General features: G+C 43.7%; 1 protein-coding gene across 2 annotated transcripts in view; it reads right to left on the bottom strand.

Annotated features, from left to right (window-relative positions):
• Positions 1-19,840, bottom strand: part of LOC126184918 (kinesin-like protein KIF3B) — a 157,791-nt gene extending 137,951 nt beyond the window's left edge. Inside the window, exons 1-2 of one of the 2 annotated variants that reach the window (XM_049927584.1) lie at positions 19,704-19,840; positions 17,071-17,119 (exon numbers count right to left, since the gene is read on the bottom strand). In XM_049927584.1, the coding sequence (XP_049783541.1) occupies positions 17,071-17,085 (15 nt within the window). In that variant the 5' untranslated portion in view covers positions 17,086-17,119; positions 19,704-19,840. The remainder of the gene's footprint in view (positions 1-17,070; positions 17,120-19,703) is intronic. The other variant, XM_049927585.1, reaches the window with a different exon arrangement.
• Positions 19,841-20,077: the final 237 nt, after the last annotated feature.

The following is a 20,077-nucleotide window of genomic DNA, read 5'->3' as shown; positions in this document are numbered from 1 at the left end:
CTTGAAGACGCTATTGACTGAGCGTGTGTCATCTGCTAAAATGGAAGATATCTCAGGCAACAGCTGTAGATGGGCACATAGCAGAGTAAAATAGGGGCACTCAAGTAAAAGGTGTCTCACCTTTCACAGCTGAGAGCAGTGGGAACAAAGCATGGGAGGATCACCACTTAAAATATGTCGATAGCTAAAAAGACAGTGCTCTATAAGGAGTCTAGTTAAAATTACCTCCTCTCGATGACGAGTTCAGGAGGAAGAGGCCCAAGCACATGGAAGAGCTTTCATGTCCCACAATTTATTATCAAGAAGTGTACACCAATGTGCATGCCATAAAAGAGCAACACTACATCATAAAAAACACTGTACATTGGCGAAGGGAACCATGCAAACAGCAGGCTGAAGAGAGATGCAGATACCAACGTACCCTGGGATCCAGAGGAATGCCACTGAGACGCCCCCAAGTGGAGCAATTGGAGGCAGTCCTGAATCTGATGGACCAGAGGGTGGACAGGGGAAAGAGCTTGGAGACTGAGGAGAGAGCTGAGCGAATCTGAGCATATAATATACCGTATCCGCTGATGCCGACGGATGTATTGGACAGCCTGCAGAACCGCGTAAAGCTCCGCAGTAAAAACCAAACACTGGTCGGGAAGCCGAAATTGATTAGGGGTGTTACCAACAATATAGGCACTCCCAACACCAAATGATGTTTTTGAGCTGTCAGTATAAATTAATGTGGCATCCTTCATTTGTGCGCATAGAGCAGGAAATGCCCGACCATAAATGAGAGAAGGGGAACTGTTCTTGGGAAGCTAACAAAGGTCACGGAGCAGGCAGGTCCGGGGGCAGAGCCAAGTTGGTACTGAACCCTAGTTGTCAAGAAAGTTTTAGGAAAGTGGAAGGAAAGAGAATGTAGCAGTTGACAGAAGCGGACTCCCAGTGGGAGTAGAGGAAGGGCTGCCTGCGTACCCTAAATCCAAGGAGGCGTCGAAAAAAAGGTCACGGGCCGGATTAGCAGGCATGGAAGACAGATGGCTAGCATAACAACTCGGAAGGACATCCGGCGATTGGACAGTGGAGGGTTGGCAGTCTCAGCATAAAGACTTTCCACAGGGCTGCCATAAAAAGCTCTAGATGCTATACGCAATCCACGGTGATGGACAGAGTCGAGACGCCGAAGAATAGACAGCTGAGCAGAGGAGTAAACTGTGCTTCCACAGTCCAATTTCGAGCACACTAAGACGCGATAGAGGCGGAGAAGGACCATTCGGTCCGCTCCCCAGGAGGTACCATTCAGAACACTGAGGGTGTTGACGGATCGCAGACAGCGAGCCAAAAGATATTAAACATGGGAGGACCAGCACAGATTTCTGTCAAACATAAGACCCAAGAATCTAGCGACGTCCGTGAACGGAAGGTCGACAGGGCCTAGATGCAGGGAAGGCAGAAGAAACACTGTACGATGCCAAAAATTGACACAAATGGTCTTACTGGGAGAAAAGCAGAAACCAATTTCGATGCTCCACGAGAGGAGGTGATTGAGACATCATTGAAGATGTCATTCAAGAAGTCTGGTCCATTGAGAGCTGTAGTAGATCGCAGAATCGTCCACAAAGAGGATCGACAGCAGCATCTCCATACACCTTTTTCAACCTCTTGTGGATGTTTCCCACTCTCTCGTTTTCACAGCACAGGAATTCTATGACAGCACGTTGCTTCTGACGAATGTCAAGTGTAGCAGCCATCTTGAAGACATGCTGTGACGGCACCACTCACGGGAACAGGTTGAACTAAGTTTGAAAACAAGCGGGAAGGATGTGTCTACTCACTGTAAAACTTTCACACATGCAGAATGAAAACTGTATTTTTACAAAAATTGTGTGCATTTCTTTTGGAGTGACCCTCGTAGATATAATATGAATCAGCTGAACAGACCATGCGAGAGTGTGGGAGGAAGAGTAAAAGAGCAGGTACAGTGAGGGCTGGGGTCAACCACCAAACCCTGACAGTCACAGCCCAGTCAGGGCAGAGGAGGCAATAGAGTGTTCCACCGACCCATCAATGGGGCAATAAAAGGTTAAGTGCCCCCTCCCCCCCCCCCTTTTAAGAGAGTGGTAAACATCCCCTCACAAAATGTAAAACTAAGTCAGCCACTGAGACTTCGTCTCCTAATACCACGGGTAGCGAGTCAGAGAGACTAAGATTCCACCGCAGTGTGGCTAGGTTGGAACAGTCCAGCAAAATGTGGACCACCGTCAAACAGAAACCACGACAGTGGGTTGGGTCCACACAACAGAGGAGATGACCATGAGTCAGCCAAGTATGGCCAATGCAGGGCTGGAAAAGGACAGTAGAGTCCTTGTGAGAGGCCTGCATGGAAGACCTCCACAGATTTGTTGTCTCCTTTATCACCAACAGTTTGTTTGTTGAAGAGCCATTCCATTTTCCAGATCCCTAAAACTTGATACCAATCGGAGGTCTGTTACCAGAATAACTAACTCAAGATTAGATTTATTGGTAGCCAGTTTGGCTAGTCTATCAGCAAGTTCATTCCCTGGAATCCTAATGTGGCCCAGAGTCCAGAAGGAGGTCACTGAGCATCCACATTGTTCAAGGGGCATACAGGGAATCCTGTATAGCCACGATCCAAGTATGGTGAGAGTAACACTGGTCAAGAGCTTGTCAGCAGCTCAAGAAGTCACTGAAGTTGTGAAAGGACTCACCAATGCAGGAACGGGTACACTCAAGAGCACAAGAGATGGCTACCAGCTCCACAATGAACACACAAAAGCCATTCGGCAAGGAGCTCAGTTCAGTATGTCCCGCAGGAGTATACACAAAGCCTATGCAACTAGCAATCATCAAACCATCAGTATAGACTACTTTTTGAACTCTGTAATGCACCAAGGATGTAGAAAAATTGGCGGCAAAGGGCCTTGGGATGAAGTGAGTGTTTTGGACTTTGTGATAGGTCAAGACAAAGCTGTGACTGAGGGATGCACTACAGAGGTGTATGAGAGTGGGCCTAGATGAGACGTGGTGGAGGAAACAGGTGGAATTCAGAGAGGAAGGACAGGAAGTGAATTGCTGTCATAATCCCTGATCCGGGCTGCCATTGTATGAGATGGAGTTCCTTGTTTGGAAAGAGGAGACAGTAGTTTGCATGCTTAGGGGAGCTGCGAACATGTGTAGCATAACTGACAAGCTTTTGTTGGCACAGGATCTGCAATGGGGCGACCGCAGCCTCAACAAGTATGCTATTCACAGGGCCAGTCTGAAAGGGTCCCTTCGCAAGTTGAACCCCACAGTGGTGTATTGGATCTAGTATCTGCAATGCTGAGGGTGATGCCAAACCATACGCCAGAGTCCCATAATCAAGATGGGATTGTATCAGGACTTTGCAAAGCTGCAGAAGGGTAGTGAAATGTGCACCCCAGCTGGTGTTACTCAGGCAGAAAATGTATTAAGGTGCAGACAGAACTTTCACTTAAGCTAGTGACAAGGGGAATCAACATCAATCGCAAGGATGGCTGACATAGTGTAGTGTATCTGGGATTGTAAAACAGTTAAGATCCTTAGCCGCCAGGAAGGCATCTGGCCCAGACGGTATCCACGTAAGATTATATGTTGACTATGCTACAAATATAGCACCATTCTTATCCATCATCTATCAGAGATCATTGGAACAGCGGAAAGCTCCATGGGACTGGAAGAAGGCCCAGGTCATAGCTATCTATAAAAAGGGTAGAAAATTGGATGCACATAATTACCGGCCAATTTCACTGACATCGATTTGTTGTAGAATCATGGAACATATTTTGTGTTCAAACATAATGACCTTTCTGGACTCTGAGAAGCTCATCTGCAGAAACCAGCACGGTTTTACGAAACAGCAGTCATACAAGACACAGCTGGCCCTCTTTGTGCACGATATACAACAGGTTCTAGATACCGGCTCCCAGGTTGATGCCATATTTCTTGACTTTCGAAAGGCGTTCAAACTCAGTTCTGCACTGTGGCTTGCTCCAAAAAGTGTGTGCTTAGGGTATATCAGATGACATATGTGGTTGGATAGAAAGTTTTCTAACAGACAGAGATCAGTATGTCATCCTGAATGGGGTGACTTCAACAGAAACAAGCGTGACTTCAGGTGTGTCCCAGGGCAATGTAATAGGTCCACTGCTTTTAATGATTTACATAAACGATCTTGTTGATTGTATTGATAGCAGCATTAGACTGTTTGGTGATGACGCTGTAGTCTACAGGAAAGTAGTATCACATGAAAGTTGTGAACAAATCAATGAGGATCTGCAGAAAATAAATGCGTGGTGTAATGACTGGCAGTTATCTCTCAATATTAGTAAGTGTAACCTACTGCGTATAACAAGACAAAATTCCCCATTAATGTACAAGTACAAAGTAAATGCCAAGTCTTTGGAAGCGGTAACATCCGTCAAGTATCTGGGTGTGACTATTAGAAATGATCTGAAATGGAATGATCAGGTTACACAAGTAATTGGCAAGGTGAACTCTAGATTGCAGTTTATTGGTAGAATCCTGAAGCGATGCAGTCCTTCAACAAAGGAAATTGCTTACAATACATTAGTTCGTCCTTTATTAGAGTATTGTTCATCTGTATGGGACCCTTACCAGTTGGGTCTCATTCAAGAGATTGAGGAGATCCAAAAAAGAGTGGCAAGATTCGTGACTGGTACATTTAGCTATCACGAGAGCAATACAAATCTCATAGAAAGTTTGAAGTGGGAGACACTTGCAGACAGACGACGTGCTAAACGGAAGGGGCTGCTCACTAAATTCCAAAATCCGACCTTCGTCGAGGGTGTAGAGCATATATTATTATCACCAACTTTCAAATTGCGCAATGATCACCATTCAAAGACAAGGGAAATTATAGCTCATAGTGAGGCATTCAGAGAGTCGTTTTTCCCTCGCGTGATCCGCGAGTGGAACAGGGGGGGATATGACTTTGGCGCAAATTGTGCCCTCCGCCACATACCGCTTGGTGGCTAGCAGAGTATATATGTAGATGAAGACACACAAGAGGAGGTATAGCAGAGGCAAAAGTCGTCAGCATATAAGGAGGGTGATACTGGGGACCTCACAGGTGCTGCTGGACAATTGATGGCTATGAGAAACAGAGGAACACTCAGTACAAAGTCCTGTGGGACCCAATTCTCTTGGATATGGAGGGTACTGTGGGATGCACCAACTCAAAACCCGGAACATACAGGGTGACAGGAAGTTTTTATAAAAATTAGGAGCAGATCCCAGAGACCGCACTCACCTAAGGCTGCAAGGATGTGGTGTCGCAGCATGGTGTCACAAGCCTTTTGCAGATTGAAGAAGACAGCTATAAGGTGCTGAAATCGGGCAAAAGCTGTTTGAATGGCAGACTCCAGATAAAGCAGATATCACTAGTGGAATGACCTTAGTGAAAACAACCCAGGGACAGAGCCAGAAGACCCCTAGACTCAAGGAGCCAACGCAGCTGCTGGCTCAACATGCATTCAAGCAACTTACAAAGAACGTACGTGAGACTGACTGGGCAATAACTGTCCTCCTCCAGAGGGTGCTTACCCAATTTCAGCGCTGGGACAATGATGCCTTCTTGTCATTGCGATGGAAAGTTGCAAGGATATAACGCTGACAGTCCACCGATAGGTGCTTTATCATTTGATTGTGGATGCAGTCCAGCACTGGGACTGTATCAGGGCAGCGGACTAGGACACTGACGAATTCCGGGTGGTGTGCAGTACAAGATAGTGGCTTCTGCTCCACCCACTGCTTTAGAACATGAAAAGGCTGGTGATAATTCTCAGATGCTTAGGCTCGAGCATAATGCAGAGCAAAATGTTCGGCAACGGTGTCTGGGTCAGTGCAGACAGTGCCATTCCAGATAATATCAGGTACACCTGCAGGTGTCTGGTACCCATAGAGACGTCTGACCTTAGCCCAAACCTATGAAGGAGAGGTATGTGGGCCAATGGTTGAAACATACAATTCCCAGCATTCTCACTTCCATTGTTTTACTGCATGGCAGACCAGAGCACAGAGCCACTTAAGGGCAATGAGCTGCTCCGTCGTTGGGCACTGCTTATGGCATTGGAGAGCCTGCCTGCGATCTGTGATTTCTGAAGACCACCAGGGTAACGTCTTCCGTCAGGAGGGACCCGAGGAACAGGGGATCACTAAATCAGCTGCTAAAGGGATGGTTGTAAGTGTACTCCGGACTGCCTCACTGACACCTCCACAGGGCAAGGAGCCAAGGGCAATAGCAGAGGCAAAAGAACACCCGTCAGCACTGCTGAGAGGCTGCCTTGGCAGGCATCCAGGGAAGTGACGCTGAGGGAGGGACAGGAAGATCGGGACGTGGTGATTACCACACAGGTCATCGTGTACTCTCTAGTTGACGGACGAGAGAAGACAAGGGCTGCAAATGGAAAGGTCAATGGCCGAGAAAGTTCCATGTGCCAACTGAAGTGTGTACCAGTATTCAAGAGGCAAAGACCAAGTTGTGCCACCAAGTTTTTGAGATCTTTACTGCAGCCAGCTATCATGGTTTTACCCAACAAAGTATTATCTCTATTGAAATCACCCAAGAGGAAGAGTGGGGAGAGCTGATACACCAATGCAAACAATATGTTCAGAGACACTTCACCACCGTGAGGGAGGTAAACATTGCAAATGACAGTATCTTGAAATGCCCTTACCTAGACAGCCACAACCTCCAAAGTTGTATTAAGAGGCACAAGTTCATTATATAGTGTGTCCAGAAAAAATGTGTGAACTCTGTCTGACATCCTGTCATAGGTAGTATGTTCTTATAATATCCCCAGCATTCATAAAGGGTCGGGGTCCGTGTTGCTGGCAACCAAGTCTTCTGAAGGGGAATGCAGAAGGCAGGGAAGTGTTTAAAAGATGTTGTAGCTTGATCAGGTGGTGGAAAAAAAAACAGCTGAAATTCTACCAGAAAATAATGTTCTTGGTGTACTGTGAGGCCACAAAGGGACCACAAATGCAGATTAGGCCTTAGCGTCACCTGCTGCCACTGGTTCAGTAGTTATGGCATCAATTTACATAGGTTCTGGGTTCTGTTGCGCGGTGTGAACCAGTGTCTCAGGGGCTGCCAGACTCTCCACCCTGGGCACAGGAGTGGAACAGGCGGAATCTGGTGGCGCGGGGGCCTCCGGAATGTCCTCCTCCTTCGAAGGACTTTTTCTTGCCTTTCCTCCCCTTAGAAGATTTAAATGACGACGAGAGCTTCTCTGAATCAATTTCAGGTAAAGATTATGATCGTGTGAAGTCCTGTGACCAGAAGATGGTGGCTCCTTCAGTCACTGGCTGTTTAGTTGTAGACTCGGAGAAAGCTTAGAAGGAAGTATCTCAGGGGACCCCTTCCTGACAAGAGAAGCTGGAGGGAGGTATTTCATCTCTGGCTTGGAGGTGGAGACCAATGTCCCTGGAGGGTGGGAAGCCATTGATCCCAAAGCAGATGTGGGAGAAGCAACAAGAGGGAAAGCCCCCAACTATGAGGCGGCGGCACGCATAGTTAAGTGGCCCTGAGGGCCCACTGTAGGAGGTGTAACAGGTGGGAGTACCAACACCAAAGGGGGCGACATTGTTGTAGCTGTAGCATATGACATTGTTGTACATGCTGGGTGCAACTGCTCATACTTCCTCTTGCCTCCTTGGCAAGTGGGTCTGTCCAGAGTCTTGTATCTTCTTCTTCTCTCTCTGGAAAACAGTGTAATCTGGTGAGCCGGGAGAATGGTGGTTTCCACAGGTAATACAGATGGCACAAGGAGCATATGCATGCAGTACTCATCCACAATCTCTACAGATGGGGCTAGGGTGGCAACACAAAGACACATGGCCAAATTTCAAACACTTGAAGCACCGCATGGAAGGGGGATCATGTGGTTTCACATCACATCGGTATAGCATAACCTTGTACTTTTCAGACAATTAATTGCCCTCAAAGGCCAAGATGAAGACACTTAACCCTAATGTCCTTTTAACCCCTATGTACAAGGTGTACAACTTTGCTTCTAACGTTTTTCCCCAACATTTGAGGCTTTAATGAAACAAATTGGTTACACATGTATCATTCAAAGTATTTGCCATCACTGGCCACTACTTTCTCCCATCTTTCGGGCAGTGTACGAACCCTGCATCGAAAAAATTGTTCATCTTTTGAATCGAGCCAATCTGTGACTTCTTCATGAGATCAGAAGTGTTTGTCAGCCAGGCCATGTGCCACTGATCTAAACAGGTGATAATCAGAGGAAGCAATGTCTGGAGAATACGGCAGATGGGGTAGGACTTCCCATTTCAATGTTTCCAAGTACGTTTTGACCTCTTTTGCAACGTGAGGTCGAGTGTTGTGGTGATGCAAAATCACTGCGTCATCGGGCCTCTCGCTGTATTGTGGCCATCTGTCTTTTAATGCTCTGCTCAAATGCATTAATTTCATTCGATAACTAGCACCTGTGATTGTTTCACTTGGTTTTAACACCTCCTAGTACAGATGCTGAGCTGGTCCCACCAAATGCAGAGCAAGATCTTGGAGCCGTGACTATTCGGCTTGGCCATCGACATGGAAGCATGGCTGGGATATCCTCATAATTTTTTGTGTTTAGGGTTATCATAATGAACCCATTTTTTGTTCCCAGTGACAATGCGTGTGATGCAGAAATCCCTTCCATTTTTGCCTCTGAAGCAACTGTTCACTAACACACAAATGCCGTTCAATGTCTTAGTTTCAGCTCGCACGGAGCCAAAGTTCCTTCTTTCTGAATCATGCCCATAGCCTTGAGACGTTTTGAAATGGCTTGTTGTGTCACTCCCACTAATCGTGCCAATTCTTCTTGAGTTTGAAGCAAGTCTTCACTCAGCAATGTCTCAATACTGCATCTTCAAAAACTCGCTCTCTTCCACCACTAACAGCATCCTTACCATATGTACTTGAGAGCATTCGATGAGACTCGGCAGCTGTTTTCTTCATACTGAAACAAAACAGTAACACCTCCCACAAATGATGAGAATTAGGCTCGTAAACTGACATTTTCAATCAAGAACAACTTTATCACACCTTGTACATGACTGACAAAGTGTACATCCCGTCACCCCAAGTTGGCGTGTAGCTCATCAGACTGTAAGAGCAGGCCTCAGTGTAAACTGATGCCCTGAACCAAATTTGACTGTCATGCGGAGTGACAGTCACTGATATGTCCCCCACCTTGTTACAAGTGAGCAGTGCCTGTGACTCGGCAGAGGATGCTGTTTCAATCAAACATGACCCACTGTTCATTTTGGAGATGGCTGAACCTTGCTCAAACTTTTCCTCCATAGTTCCTACAAAGAATAAAGACTATGTGGCCAAGAAGGAATTCTTATCAGCCCTTGCACAAACTCATCATTGGGGGAGGGGAATATTTTTCTGCTTGTTGCTTAGCCCTACATTCCTTCCAAGGCACAGCCAGGGAAGAGAAGGGAACATTTTAGGGTAATATTGCTCTGGATTAAAAGAGGACTGCCCTTTCATAAAGACTGCTGGGACCATGTGGCGACGAGTGGGAGGTAACTTCATCTGCTTCATTTGTCGCTCATCCGCCATAATGCCACCCACTCTGAACTGAGGCTCTCCCCATGAGTGTCACCCAGCCTCAGCAACAACTATCTGGCCAGTAATCTGTTGCTCGGAGTCCCCATGCTCCAGTAATGATGGGCACATACTCCTAAGCAACCATGGGGAGTTTTCAGCTCAGGCACCAACAGTGCAATCCTTGCATGGTCAGGGGGCTACCACCATGCAGGTATTTGATGATCATCCCCCCCCCCCCCCCCCCAAATGGGATGGCTTCAATGCTGAGATTTTGGTATATTACCTTATTAAAGGGAATAGAAGAGCACAAAGGTGAAGCACATACTGCACTGGCAACCTTCCCTGCACAATCCACACTTCTGGCAGGTCAAACCCAACTATGGGACCATGTGTGTGTTTAAAGAGAAGTTATAGAAAACGTCTGATGAGGAAACCCACATCCCAATCATAAACCAGGTCCATGTAGATCTGCATCAAGAAAACCATCTGATGGAAAGGAAGAGGAGGAAAGGGATAGAGGAAGTATAAACTTGCAGCATGGGAAAGAAGTAATGCTGCAAAGGTTGCAGCCCAATGGTATCCAAGCACATACTCTCAAAAGAGTTGTGAGCCGCCTGGGTGGGTGGGTGGCTCCTTTCAAGATCTGCTCCATATGTCAGGTAGATCCAAATGAAACAGTGGTAGCTACCACGAAGGTCGTCATCCATTTCCCACTGAGCAGTGTTTGCAAGGAAATGTGAGCATGAGAGGTCAATGGCAGTAGACAAACCTGTGGTGGTGCTGAACCGAGTGATGTGACCCATGTTCATCAATACATTGTTTTCAGTTTGTGTGAGATACTCAAGTACTCAACTCCTGGGGAAGTGGTGTTGTATCCGCATAGTGCACTGAGAGCATTAAAATCTACTAGAAGGAGAAAGGAACAGCACATTTCAGCAAAACACTTTTTGAGGATCTCACCATTTGGCAGCAGGTACACACAGCACACTGTGATAGTATCATGGACCTTCAGCCTGACAGCCACTGCTTATAGTATTGTGGTTATCGGCACAAGTGAGGAGTGGAATGTGTCCTTTAAGAACTCTCCTACCCCATCTTTCCTGTGGAGGTCATAGCCTCCACGTATAGATGAGTCAGTATTTTTAAAATGAGTCTCTTGAAGGCGTACGCAGAAAGGTCTGTCCTACATGAGAAATCTCAGTTCTTCCAAATGGGAGTCATCTTACTGTCATGGATTTAATTACCCCCATTTTTTGCTGCGATGGTGATGGACAGGTAGACTGAGGGGGAATGGAGGGGTTGCCTGTGTCTGGTGACGAGGCATCTAACATCATGATGTCCTCCTCATTAATCAGATGTCAGTATGGCACTTGGGACAGCTTTTGACCCCAACAGCATGATACTTTCCCCACTCCTTTTCCCTTTGGGGTTGATGGCGACAGGGGAAGTTGAGAGCGGTTTTTTTTCGTGTCTCCTCTAGGCTCACTGTTAATGTTTTGCCTGTATATTGTGTTGTGGCTGTCTGTGCTGCTATTTCTTCATGCTGTTTGCTTTCTACATTTCCATATTTATCCAAATATAAGAGACCATTGGTATAAGGCGACCCCCACCCCCCTTTTTTTTTTTTTTTTTTTTTTCAAGAGGCTTCCTGAGAAAAAAGTATTTTTGACATACTCTGACTAATGAAAATTACGAACTGTTTTATTAATACACAGAGTATCTGCCTAAAAAGTTATTATACCTATTCCAAATTTATGCAGTTTATTGGTTGCCTAGATTTTCATAAAACTATCTTTCTTTCTTTCTTTCTTTCTCTGAGCCTTGTCCCGCAGTTACGCAGGGCCGGCCATGGTTAATCGGACATGGCATGGTAAGTGTAAGGGGTGGCCGGATGCCCTTCCTGCCGCCACCCCGTACCCCCCGGGATGGAATTAGTGTAACCCAGCTGTCTGTGTCTAATGTAAGCCATGGATTAGTGCAAATGTGTTACAAATGTCTGCGAGTCGTGTAACTGAGGCGGAACGTGGGGACCAGCCTGGTATTCACCTAGGGGGTTGTGGAAAACTGCCTAAGAACCACATCCAGGCAGAACGGCACACCGGCCCGTCGTCGTCAATCCGCCGGGCGTATTCGATCCGGGGCGGGCGCGCCTATCCGAGTCCAGGAGCGTCAGCGCTCTCGGCTATCCTGGCGGGTTAGGTTTTCATAAAACAATGAGAAATAAAACAAAGAAAATGGCTTGCAGTAATTTGCGGAACGTTTTCTTTTCTACATTTTTGCTTACTAACCCTGTCGCCTGTGGTGTCACTATTTTTAATAATAATAATAAAATAATAACAATAACAGCACAGCTGTGAAAAATTTCTTCGTTTCCACAAATATTTGGCTGTTACTTCCGAATATGTTGCAATTTCTGAGGTGGTTGTTACCGTGGGACCTGAAAAAACAGCTGTTTCTATCCGAATACATGTCGGATTTGTTTCTACACTGAGTTAAGAACGTTACTGTGTCGCCTGCTGCCATACAAATAGTCCGCCCGCCGCTCTCTCACTGGCTGTGTACAACAGCTGCCACACCCTATTTTGTTCCCGGCATATGTCACGGTGAGCACCAACAACACTGTAGCACGAAACTAACAAGTACGCCACTGGCCCCTAGCTAGACTTTTACCGTCTCCAGCAGAAGTGAATACTATTGTTGAGTATTAGCACAACTTTAAGTCACTTCAATTCCAACGACAAATGGATTCAGGTAAACTGCAGTTTACACATAGCAGATGTTGCTAAAATGTCAGTACACGGTACACATTCCCATAGTTGGCAACATGAGGTTAATTTGTTGACCGCTCATTAATCCCCTCGCCGTACTCGTCTAGTTCTCAGCGAAGTTCGTATCACTGTTCCTCATCCAACCTTTCCGAAGTGCCATGCTTGAATGACGATGAAACACGGACTACAATATCTTCTACTGTGCAAGTCATCTGTAACATGTGCAACTAATACATAAATAAAACACCGCAATCACGATTCTGTCCGATTCTCGAATTTTCGCTCGTCCCGTGATCTACTGACGTCTGTTGGTACTATCTCCATGAACGCTGTAATTTATTCTTTTAACAATTACAATCATTTTAATATGAATGATTTCATTTGTTAGACATTTCATTCTGGGTTAATTTTCCTTCTTGTTTCATTTGAATGTCATCACCACGATCTAAAGCTGATTAAAATCTGGTTATGTTTTTATCCAGTATTCTAGTACGTGAACGACGACCTAATTTCTCGTTTTCAACCCACTTAGTACATCATTACGATCTCTCATAATCAAATAATATACATGTCCGGATTCAGACTCAATGTTTTTTGAAGGACAACATTTCCCCTCTGAAATGTTTCCTTTACTTAAAAAGCAGTGTTAATGTTTGTACGCGGTATCCATGGGACATGTATGAGACTGACTGCAAACCTGTTCAAATACAACAGCTTGTATGATGGTAGAATTTAGAGCTAGGTGTTTCGCAAAATTGTCAAATTTTACGTTAAGCAATACGTTGCCGTAGTGACTATGTAGTTCATGGTTTCTCGCGTATCCCTTGCACTGGCGCTACGCGAGTCAAATGTCACGAGATTGTTCGAGCAACGTTGATACTGTATTGCGCGCTCCGGCCTATCGGGAAATCTTGAACCTGTTCGAACGTGATTATCGTCAGTCCAGCCCTGCCCTTAAGAATCCTTCAAAATACGTCTGCATGTGACCTCACTATCTAAAACATCTGTTAATGAATGATGTCCCCTATGTACTCTATCGGACGTAAACAATATTCGTCTTTTAATCACGTAAATAAAGTACACGCATACTCCGCAAGCCCCAGTACCGTGCATGGCGGATTGTACTCTGTACCACCAACAGTCATTTTATTTCCTGCTCCACTCGCAAGGAAAAAAATGACTATGTATATGCCTCTACACGAGCCCTAATTTATCTTCATGGTCCTTACGTGAAATGTGCGTTGGCTGCCTTAGGTACAGGTTCTGCTGGTAGGTATTGTTTCAGGATGTCGTTTACATCAACGCGTCTACCTTCGCACCTGGTTTCTTCACAAAGGAAGCATAGGATGTGGCAAAGACAGGGGTTTTGTCGCCTTATATTCACTTAAGGCTTCAGCATCGGGATCCGCTTTGTCATTTTTATTCCCTGAATTTTAACGTTTCTCAGCAAAAACTGGGCAGTCTCGACTCCAGATGGAGTGACTCACAGGTGATGCATATTGATGCACATAGGCAGTAAGTGCCAGATTCATGTACTGCCTTTCCACATTTTCTGCAAGTTGCTTCACCTCCTCAACTTCACACTGTGTAGCCAAATCATTGGCATTTGTAACACTAAATAGTGTTAGGCATGTAAGGTCTAACCCAAGTCAGAGGAATCCTACCATTATGTGTTCAGGTGGTGTTGGAGAACTGAAGGTCTCAAATAAAGGTGGCAGTCTTCCAATCTCTCCATTATTCCTCCCTGACCTTTGTTCCACACTGACTAACCCCCATTCTTGTTTCAGTTCCAAGACATCCATGTCCATAATATCATGGCACCGGAGTGCATCCTTGCTCGAGTTGTTGTGCACCTCAACAACTAGTGCCTTAGAAGTTCCATTTGTTTTGACCTGTTAGTTTCATCCAACGAGGAATCATTTCACAATCGGTTGACAGATTTTATGGTATCAGCAAGCCCTTCTAAACCTTTATAAACATAAAAGGGAATACTTTTCAAACAACCCCTCTCCCTCCTCTTTATCACTACAAACACATTCTGATTTATAAATTTGTGACACCAGTTACTAAACAAATTCACAGCATCAGGAGGACTAACCTCCATTAGTCTCGTGCGAATACTCCCAGCCAGTACACATATTGCATTGGGAGGGCTTTAGTTTTGTTGATTTGCAATGGTGTTCCAGTGAGCAGTTATAGATACGAACATGTCCAGACAGAGCGCCTGCTTGCTTGGGAAGCCTTTACAACCGAGGCACGGCATGTTCCCCAGAGTTTCCTGATAATGACTGTTCTGTCTCAACAGCCATGTGTCACATCAGTGAGCAGCACACCTTGAGATTGAAAGTTTTTCATACATGTTTTTATCATCTTTGTGATCTATTCAGTTAAGCTTAGATCACTGTTCCCTGTGACACACAATATTTCAACGTCGTACCACATGGTGGTTGCTAAAGCATGCCCAGAGCTTACAGTTTACAGAGGACTAGTGGTACTCACCAGCCCCAACTGAGGAAACGCAGTTTCGCCAAACCCTACCCAGCAAGCAAATGAACACCACTCCAAGATGCTCGCCATTAACAATGACCCAAGGGACATACATAGTTGTATTGAATATAACATGGATGTTATGATCATTACCCCTCCCCTATCAATGACAACTGATTTCAAACCTAACAGAACTTACTGCTATTAGTGTATTCAAGTTCATCTCAATCAGTTTCCATGTGAACAATATGAACTGCATACAATATACTTTTGGAGTTGGGTAGATCACAAAAGCCATTGCTCACAGCAGCATATAAAGCTGCATGTCTTCAATGGGGCGAACAACATAGAAATCTGAAAATAGCTGACTGGAGGCTTATGATGTGACCCGACTAATCTTAGTGTTGACACTCTTCAAATGATGCAGCCTAGCTGTGGACACACATATCTTCCAAGATAACAGCCACATTCAAAGGGCTTCATTCATATGGTCCAGGCCTGAAGAACACTCAAGCAACCTACCACAGCTTGATTTGCCCACTACATAACCTGTTCCTAACACCATAGAAAACATATGGGACTATTAGGAACAACATGTGAAATGTAGAAATCAACATCCCTGCAATTTGAAAGCTTCAGCTAGATATGGTGTATCAGTACCTACGGAAATTTGTGGATGCCCTTTCTTGCAGAACTGAGGCTATAACAGTGTTACACAGTATTAGTGTGGTGTTTTCTGAGTATGACTAATTTCGTTGTCCTCTTTTGTCCTGTAGACTTGTAATGACAAAAAACAATAGTGCCCTCAACTGGTAATGAAAGTATCACAAGCCCAGTAGAGATGCACCTATAGATGCACAGATAAGTGAAAGTTTCACTAGTAATAATGACTGGTTCACAGTAAATGGACAATCATTTGACTCAGAAAATAATACAGAACCTTTAATTCTTCAGTTATTCATTGATAACAATAGATGACAAAAATGAAACACATGAAACTTGGTATTCAAAATTCTCAACACTTAATTCAGGGTGTGCTGTAGGGTGATTGATGTGGTTGAAAATGAACACACTTTGTATGCACTGATCTCAGTGTAAATGCTTTTATTGTTCCAATATGACTGGTTTCAACAGTCTTATGATATCATCTGATATTAAGGAACTTGTTATAAAATTGCCATGTTATATTACATGAAGCCAAAACAAAGAGCACTCCCCACCTACACATACGTCTTGATAAAAATTCAGTTGATAAACTGCGCACAGACAATAAAATCCTCTGTCATCCATGCATGTTTGTGGCGAACATGATTCTCACAGTCTTGCCCCTCAGCATACATTTTATCATCTGTGTGTATTTTATTATCTACAGAATTTTTACCAAGACATATATAATGGGGAGTGCCTTTTATGTCTGACTTCATATAATGTAACATTGTAATTTTATAACAAGTTTCATAAAATCAGATGATGGCAACTTAAGACAGTTGAAACCAGTCATCTTGGAACAATACAAGGGTCTACACTGATCAAAGTGTACGAAAAGTGTTCATTTTCAACTTAAACCGGAACACAGCTTCTCTGGTATACAATATCTAGCCCTACAGGTATTGTCTAAATTATAGTGGTTTCACTGATATTTTCTTTCTATCAGCTGCACTCTCAGCAAAACTAGCTCATCGCAAGCCAAAATTAAATAAACAACTACTTCCAAGCAGATCAAAACTGTATGCCAGACCAAGACTTGAACTCGAGACCTTTGCCTCTCGCCGGCAAGTGCTCTACCAACTGAGCTACCCAAGCACAACTCACGACCCAACCTAGCTTTACTTCCACCAGTATGTCTCCTACCTTCCAAACTTCACAGAAGTTCTCCGGTGAAACCTGTAGGCCTGGCAATCCTGGAAGAAAGGATACATTGGAGACATGGTTTAGCTATGCCCACGCAGTTTTGATCTGCCAAGAAGTTGCATATCAGCGCACATTGCACTGCAAAATGAAAACTTCATTCTACTTCTAGACACTGAAAATGTGATCCTCTTCAAATGATTTATCTAGAACTCTACTCTCTCCAATATTAAATAAATATTGCAACAAGAAATGAGGCCATGCAACAAATGAAAGAAGCAATACCCTTACAAAAGAATAACAAAACTATTCATTATGTGCCACCTGCATTAACTTTTCACTTACTGTGTATTTCTCCATATTTATTATATACTGATGGGGCACAACCGCTCATCTGAAATTCAGAAAATTCCAATTAAATAGAACTACACCTGTTACACCAAAAATATAAATGAACACTACAGTTAAACAATGAATGATTGCCAAATATATTTGTATCACTTTGGCACTGCGCATGATGAAAAATTAAGAAGAAAGAAATCAAATGTCCTGCAAAAAGACCAATACTTATATGGAGAACACATTCACTCCTACATTAAGGAAAATATTCACTATGCTCAGAAATACAGGGCAATATGTGTCATGCACATCAGGACAAGTATATCTAGCCCATTATGACAGTACAACAGATGATCTAGTGGATAACATGGGAATCTACATGAGGTGGATACTTCTGTCATCATATAAGGCTAGAAAATTGTAGCCAAATGCAGGAAGTTCTGCAGATGATTGGTATTTGGTGCATAGAGAGGCAGCAAGTTTCAACGTAAACAAACAGGTGTGAATAGCCATTATTGTTCACTCATAAAATTTGCAGTCACCAAAACAGTAACAGCTGCACAAACTGCAACAAGGGCAAAGAAAAATAGAATGATTGCATAAAACTACTTGTAGGAAAAGCAGATGCCCAACTGTACTCTGTTGGAAAAATGAAAGAATCAAGTAGCTTATAAATTTGTCACTTGACCGATTCTGGACTGTTGCTTCTCAGCATGGGACCCATATTAAACAAGATAAATAAAGACAATCTGGCAAAGAGCTTTTTTTATTAGAAAGAATGGGAGCACAAGTTGAAGCAGTATCGAAAGCTTCTGTTAACCCAAAATTCTCATCCACCTCGATGGCAGATGCTAAAAGAGAGGTGTGTGTTTTGCCAACAAGCTTAGTGTTAAAATTCAGGGTGTGCAATCCAGTAAGTGTTAGGCAATATATTAGTTCTTACTGCAGACATCTGAGAACCTGGCCATGATGGTTAAATCAGAGAAATTCAGACTCATGTTGGGGTTTACTGCTAACTGTTTTTCATGCTCTCTTTTCATAAAAGAAACAGGAAACGAAAGGAGAAAGGGGTATGGAGTGGAGGAGCAGGAAGTAACAGTGGAACCCATGATACCTGAATATGGCTTGTGGAATACAGGTGCTACAACTTGTGAACAAGAACATGACTGTAACCACAACAAAGATATGTGTAACAATCAGAAAAACATCATATTTGTTAAAACAAAATTACTGATGTGTGCCACAATGCCAATATTCATTTCTAAACAGCAACTCTGATTTCTTTATAAAGAAATACTCACGTAGCTGCTGCAGAGAAAAGCCACTGCAACTAATTTATTAAATTTATCATGTTCTCCAGTTTTGTTCCTATGATCACTTGTGTGTTCCTGTCATGCTGTTGATGCTGTAAAGCACAGATGTATCTGTATTTTCTGACAAGATTTTGAAGCCCACTCTTACGTAAGGATTCATTACAGTGAAAGAAATTGGCAACTGGATCTTGGTAATAAGTGACATTGGTAATTTCAACAGGCTGGCTTTTTCCCTGCTAGTGTCATCTTTGCTAACAAATAAAAAGCTATTAAATTGTCCTACATGAGTATCTACGATTTCCACAATGTAGAGTCGCTCCCACTGACATGATAAAATTACAAGTGGCATTTCAGAACCATGCTATGTTTGACCTAAAAGTAACTGAAGGGTACAACTAAAATCTGGGCAGACACACAGGGATCTGATGCCTGCTCATCTAGAATGTAAGTCATAATTTCACTCAACGATGATTCCATCTTAACATTTGATGAAGCAAACTAAAAATCCCCCCCCCCTCCTCCGGCAATTCAGTTTAGTTTTGTATTATTTTCAAAGAAATGATATTAAAGAGCGACAACAGTGTTCAACAATGGAGTAAAAATGGGCAATTGCATCAAACATGCTACGAAAGGTAACGTCTGAAACTGTGTAGTTAAACACTGGTGATGACAATCAGCCATGCATTTCACATAGGAAAAAGTTCGTGTACGTAACCAAGTCTGGCGGAAAACCTGTAACTACAATGAACCTGCCTTGTCTTTGACAGCCGGTTTACATCTATGGGTCGCCAGGTTTCCGAGAATGATTATACGGATCCATTCCTAGTTTCTAATTCGAACGTACAATTTATCAAGACCATATACGACAGGCAGTGAACAAATTTGGTCTTTCTATGTTACAGGCGGCTGCCTCTTATTAGATATGCAAAGAGCACAGCTGACATTCAACGGCAAAATGTATCAAATGCCACATTCACGTGGGGGGAATATTTACTCGAGACATTTCGGGATATCACCAAATCAAGATATACAAGAATACTCAAGTGACGCGCCGAAAATGAGTTTTTAACAAATATGTCACACAAAAAAGCCAAAATGGCTCTATTTCTATGATCTCTCAAAAGAAAAACGCAATCAGTTATAGGGCATAAGAGTTTGAAGAGAGCTTATAAGGATAGTCACACTACAGTAGCAATAAATAAGCGATACTGCCTACAATGCGATGAAATTTGTAATGACGCTTAGCAGTCGACTTCTTGAATGTTAAATTACAATGTACAAAGGAGGTCCATGTACACTCATTGAACGTCAGTAAAACGCACATACCCATTTGAACGGTGTCTCAACCCCGACGTTTCCTTCACATGCCTTTCCGACTTTTTGCAAAAATATTCATCTCCTAACACACTCAGTTTTCCTTCGTTAAACTTTCTGTCAATAACCAAACAGACACCAAAGACTTCCCAAACGGATCTGCAGAGATAACACACTCACCGAGTGGTTTCTTTTAATATAAAGTTAATCAATTCCCTATTTATTAGGGATTATTATATTAATAATATGTCCAGGTGCGATTAGATCACTAGGGCACGTTGTGCAGTGTAAGCAATTTACAAATTTGTCATGATGTGATCTTTCCAAGCCAAATGGGCTAGCCGGCTATTACGACGTGGTCTCTGGTAAGGCCCATCCACACGTAA

Source organism: Schistocerca cancellata, chromosome 4 (genome assembly GCF_023864275.1).
Source record: "Schistocerca cancellata isolate TAMUIC-IGC-003103 chromosome 4, iqSchCanc2.1, whole genome shotgun sequence".
NCBI lineage: Eukaryota > Metazoa > Arthropoda > Insecta > Orthoptera > Acrididae > Schistocerca > Schistocerca cancellata.
Note: the sequence above shows the minus strand (reverse complement) of the source record. Positions and strands in the feature narration are given on the sequence as shown.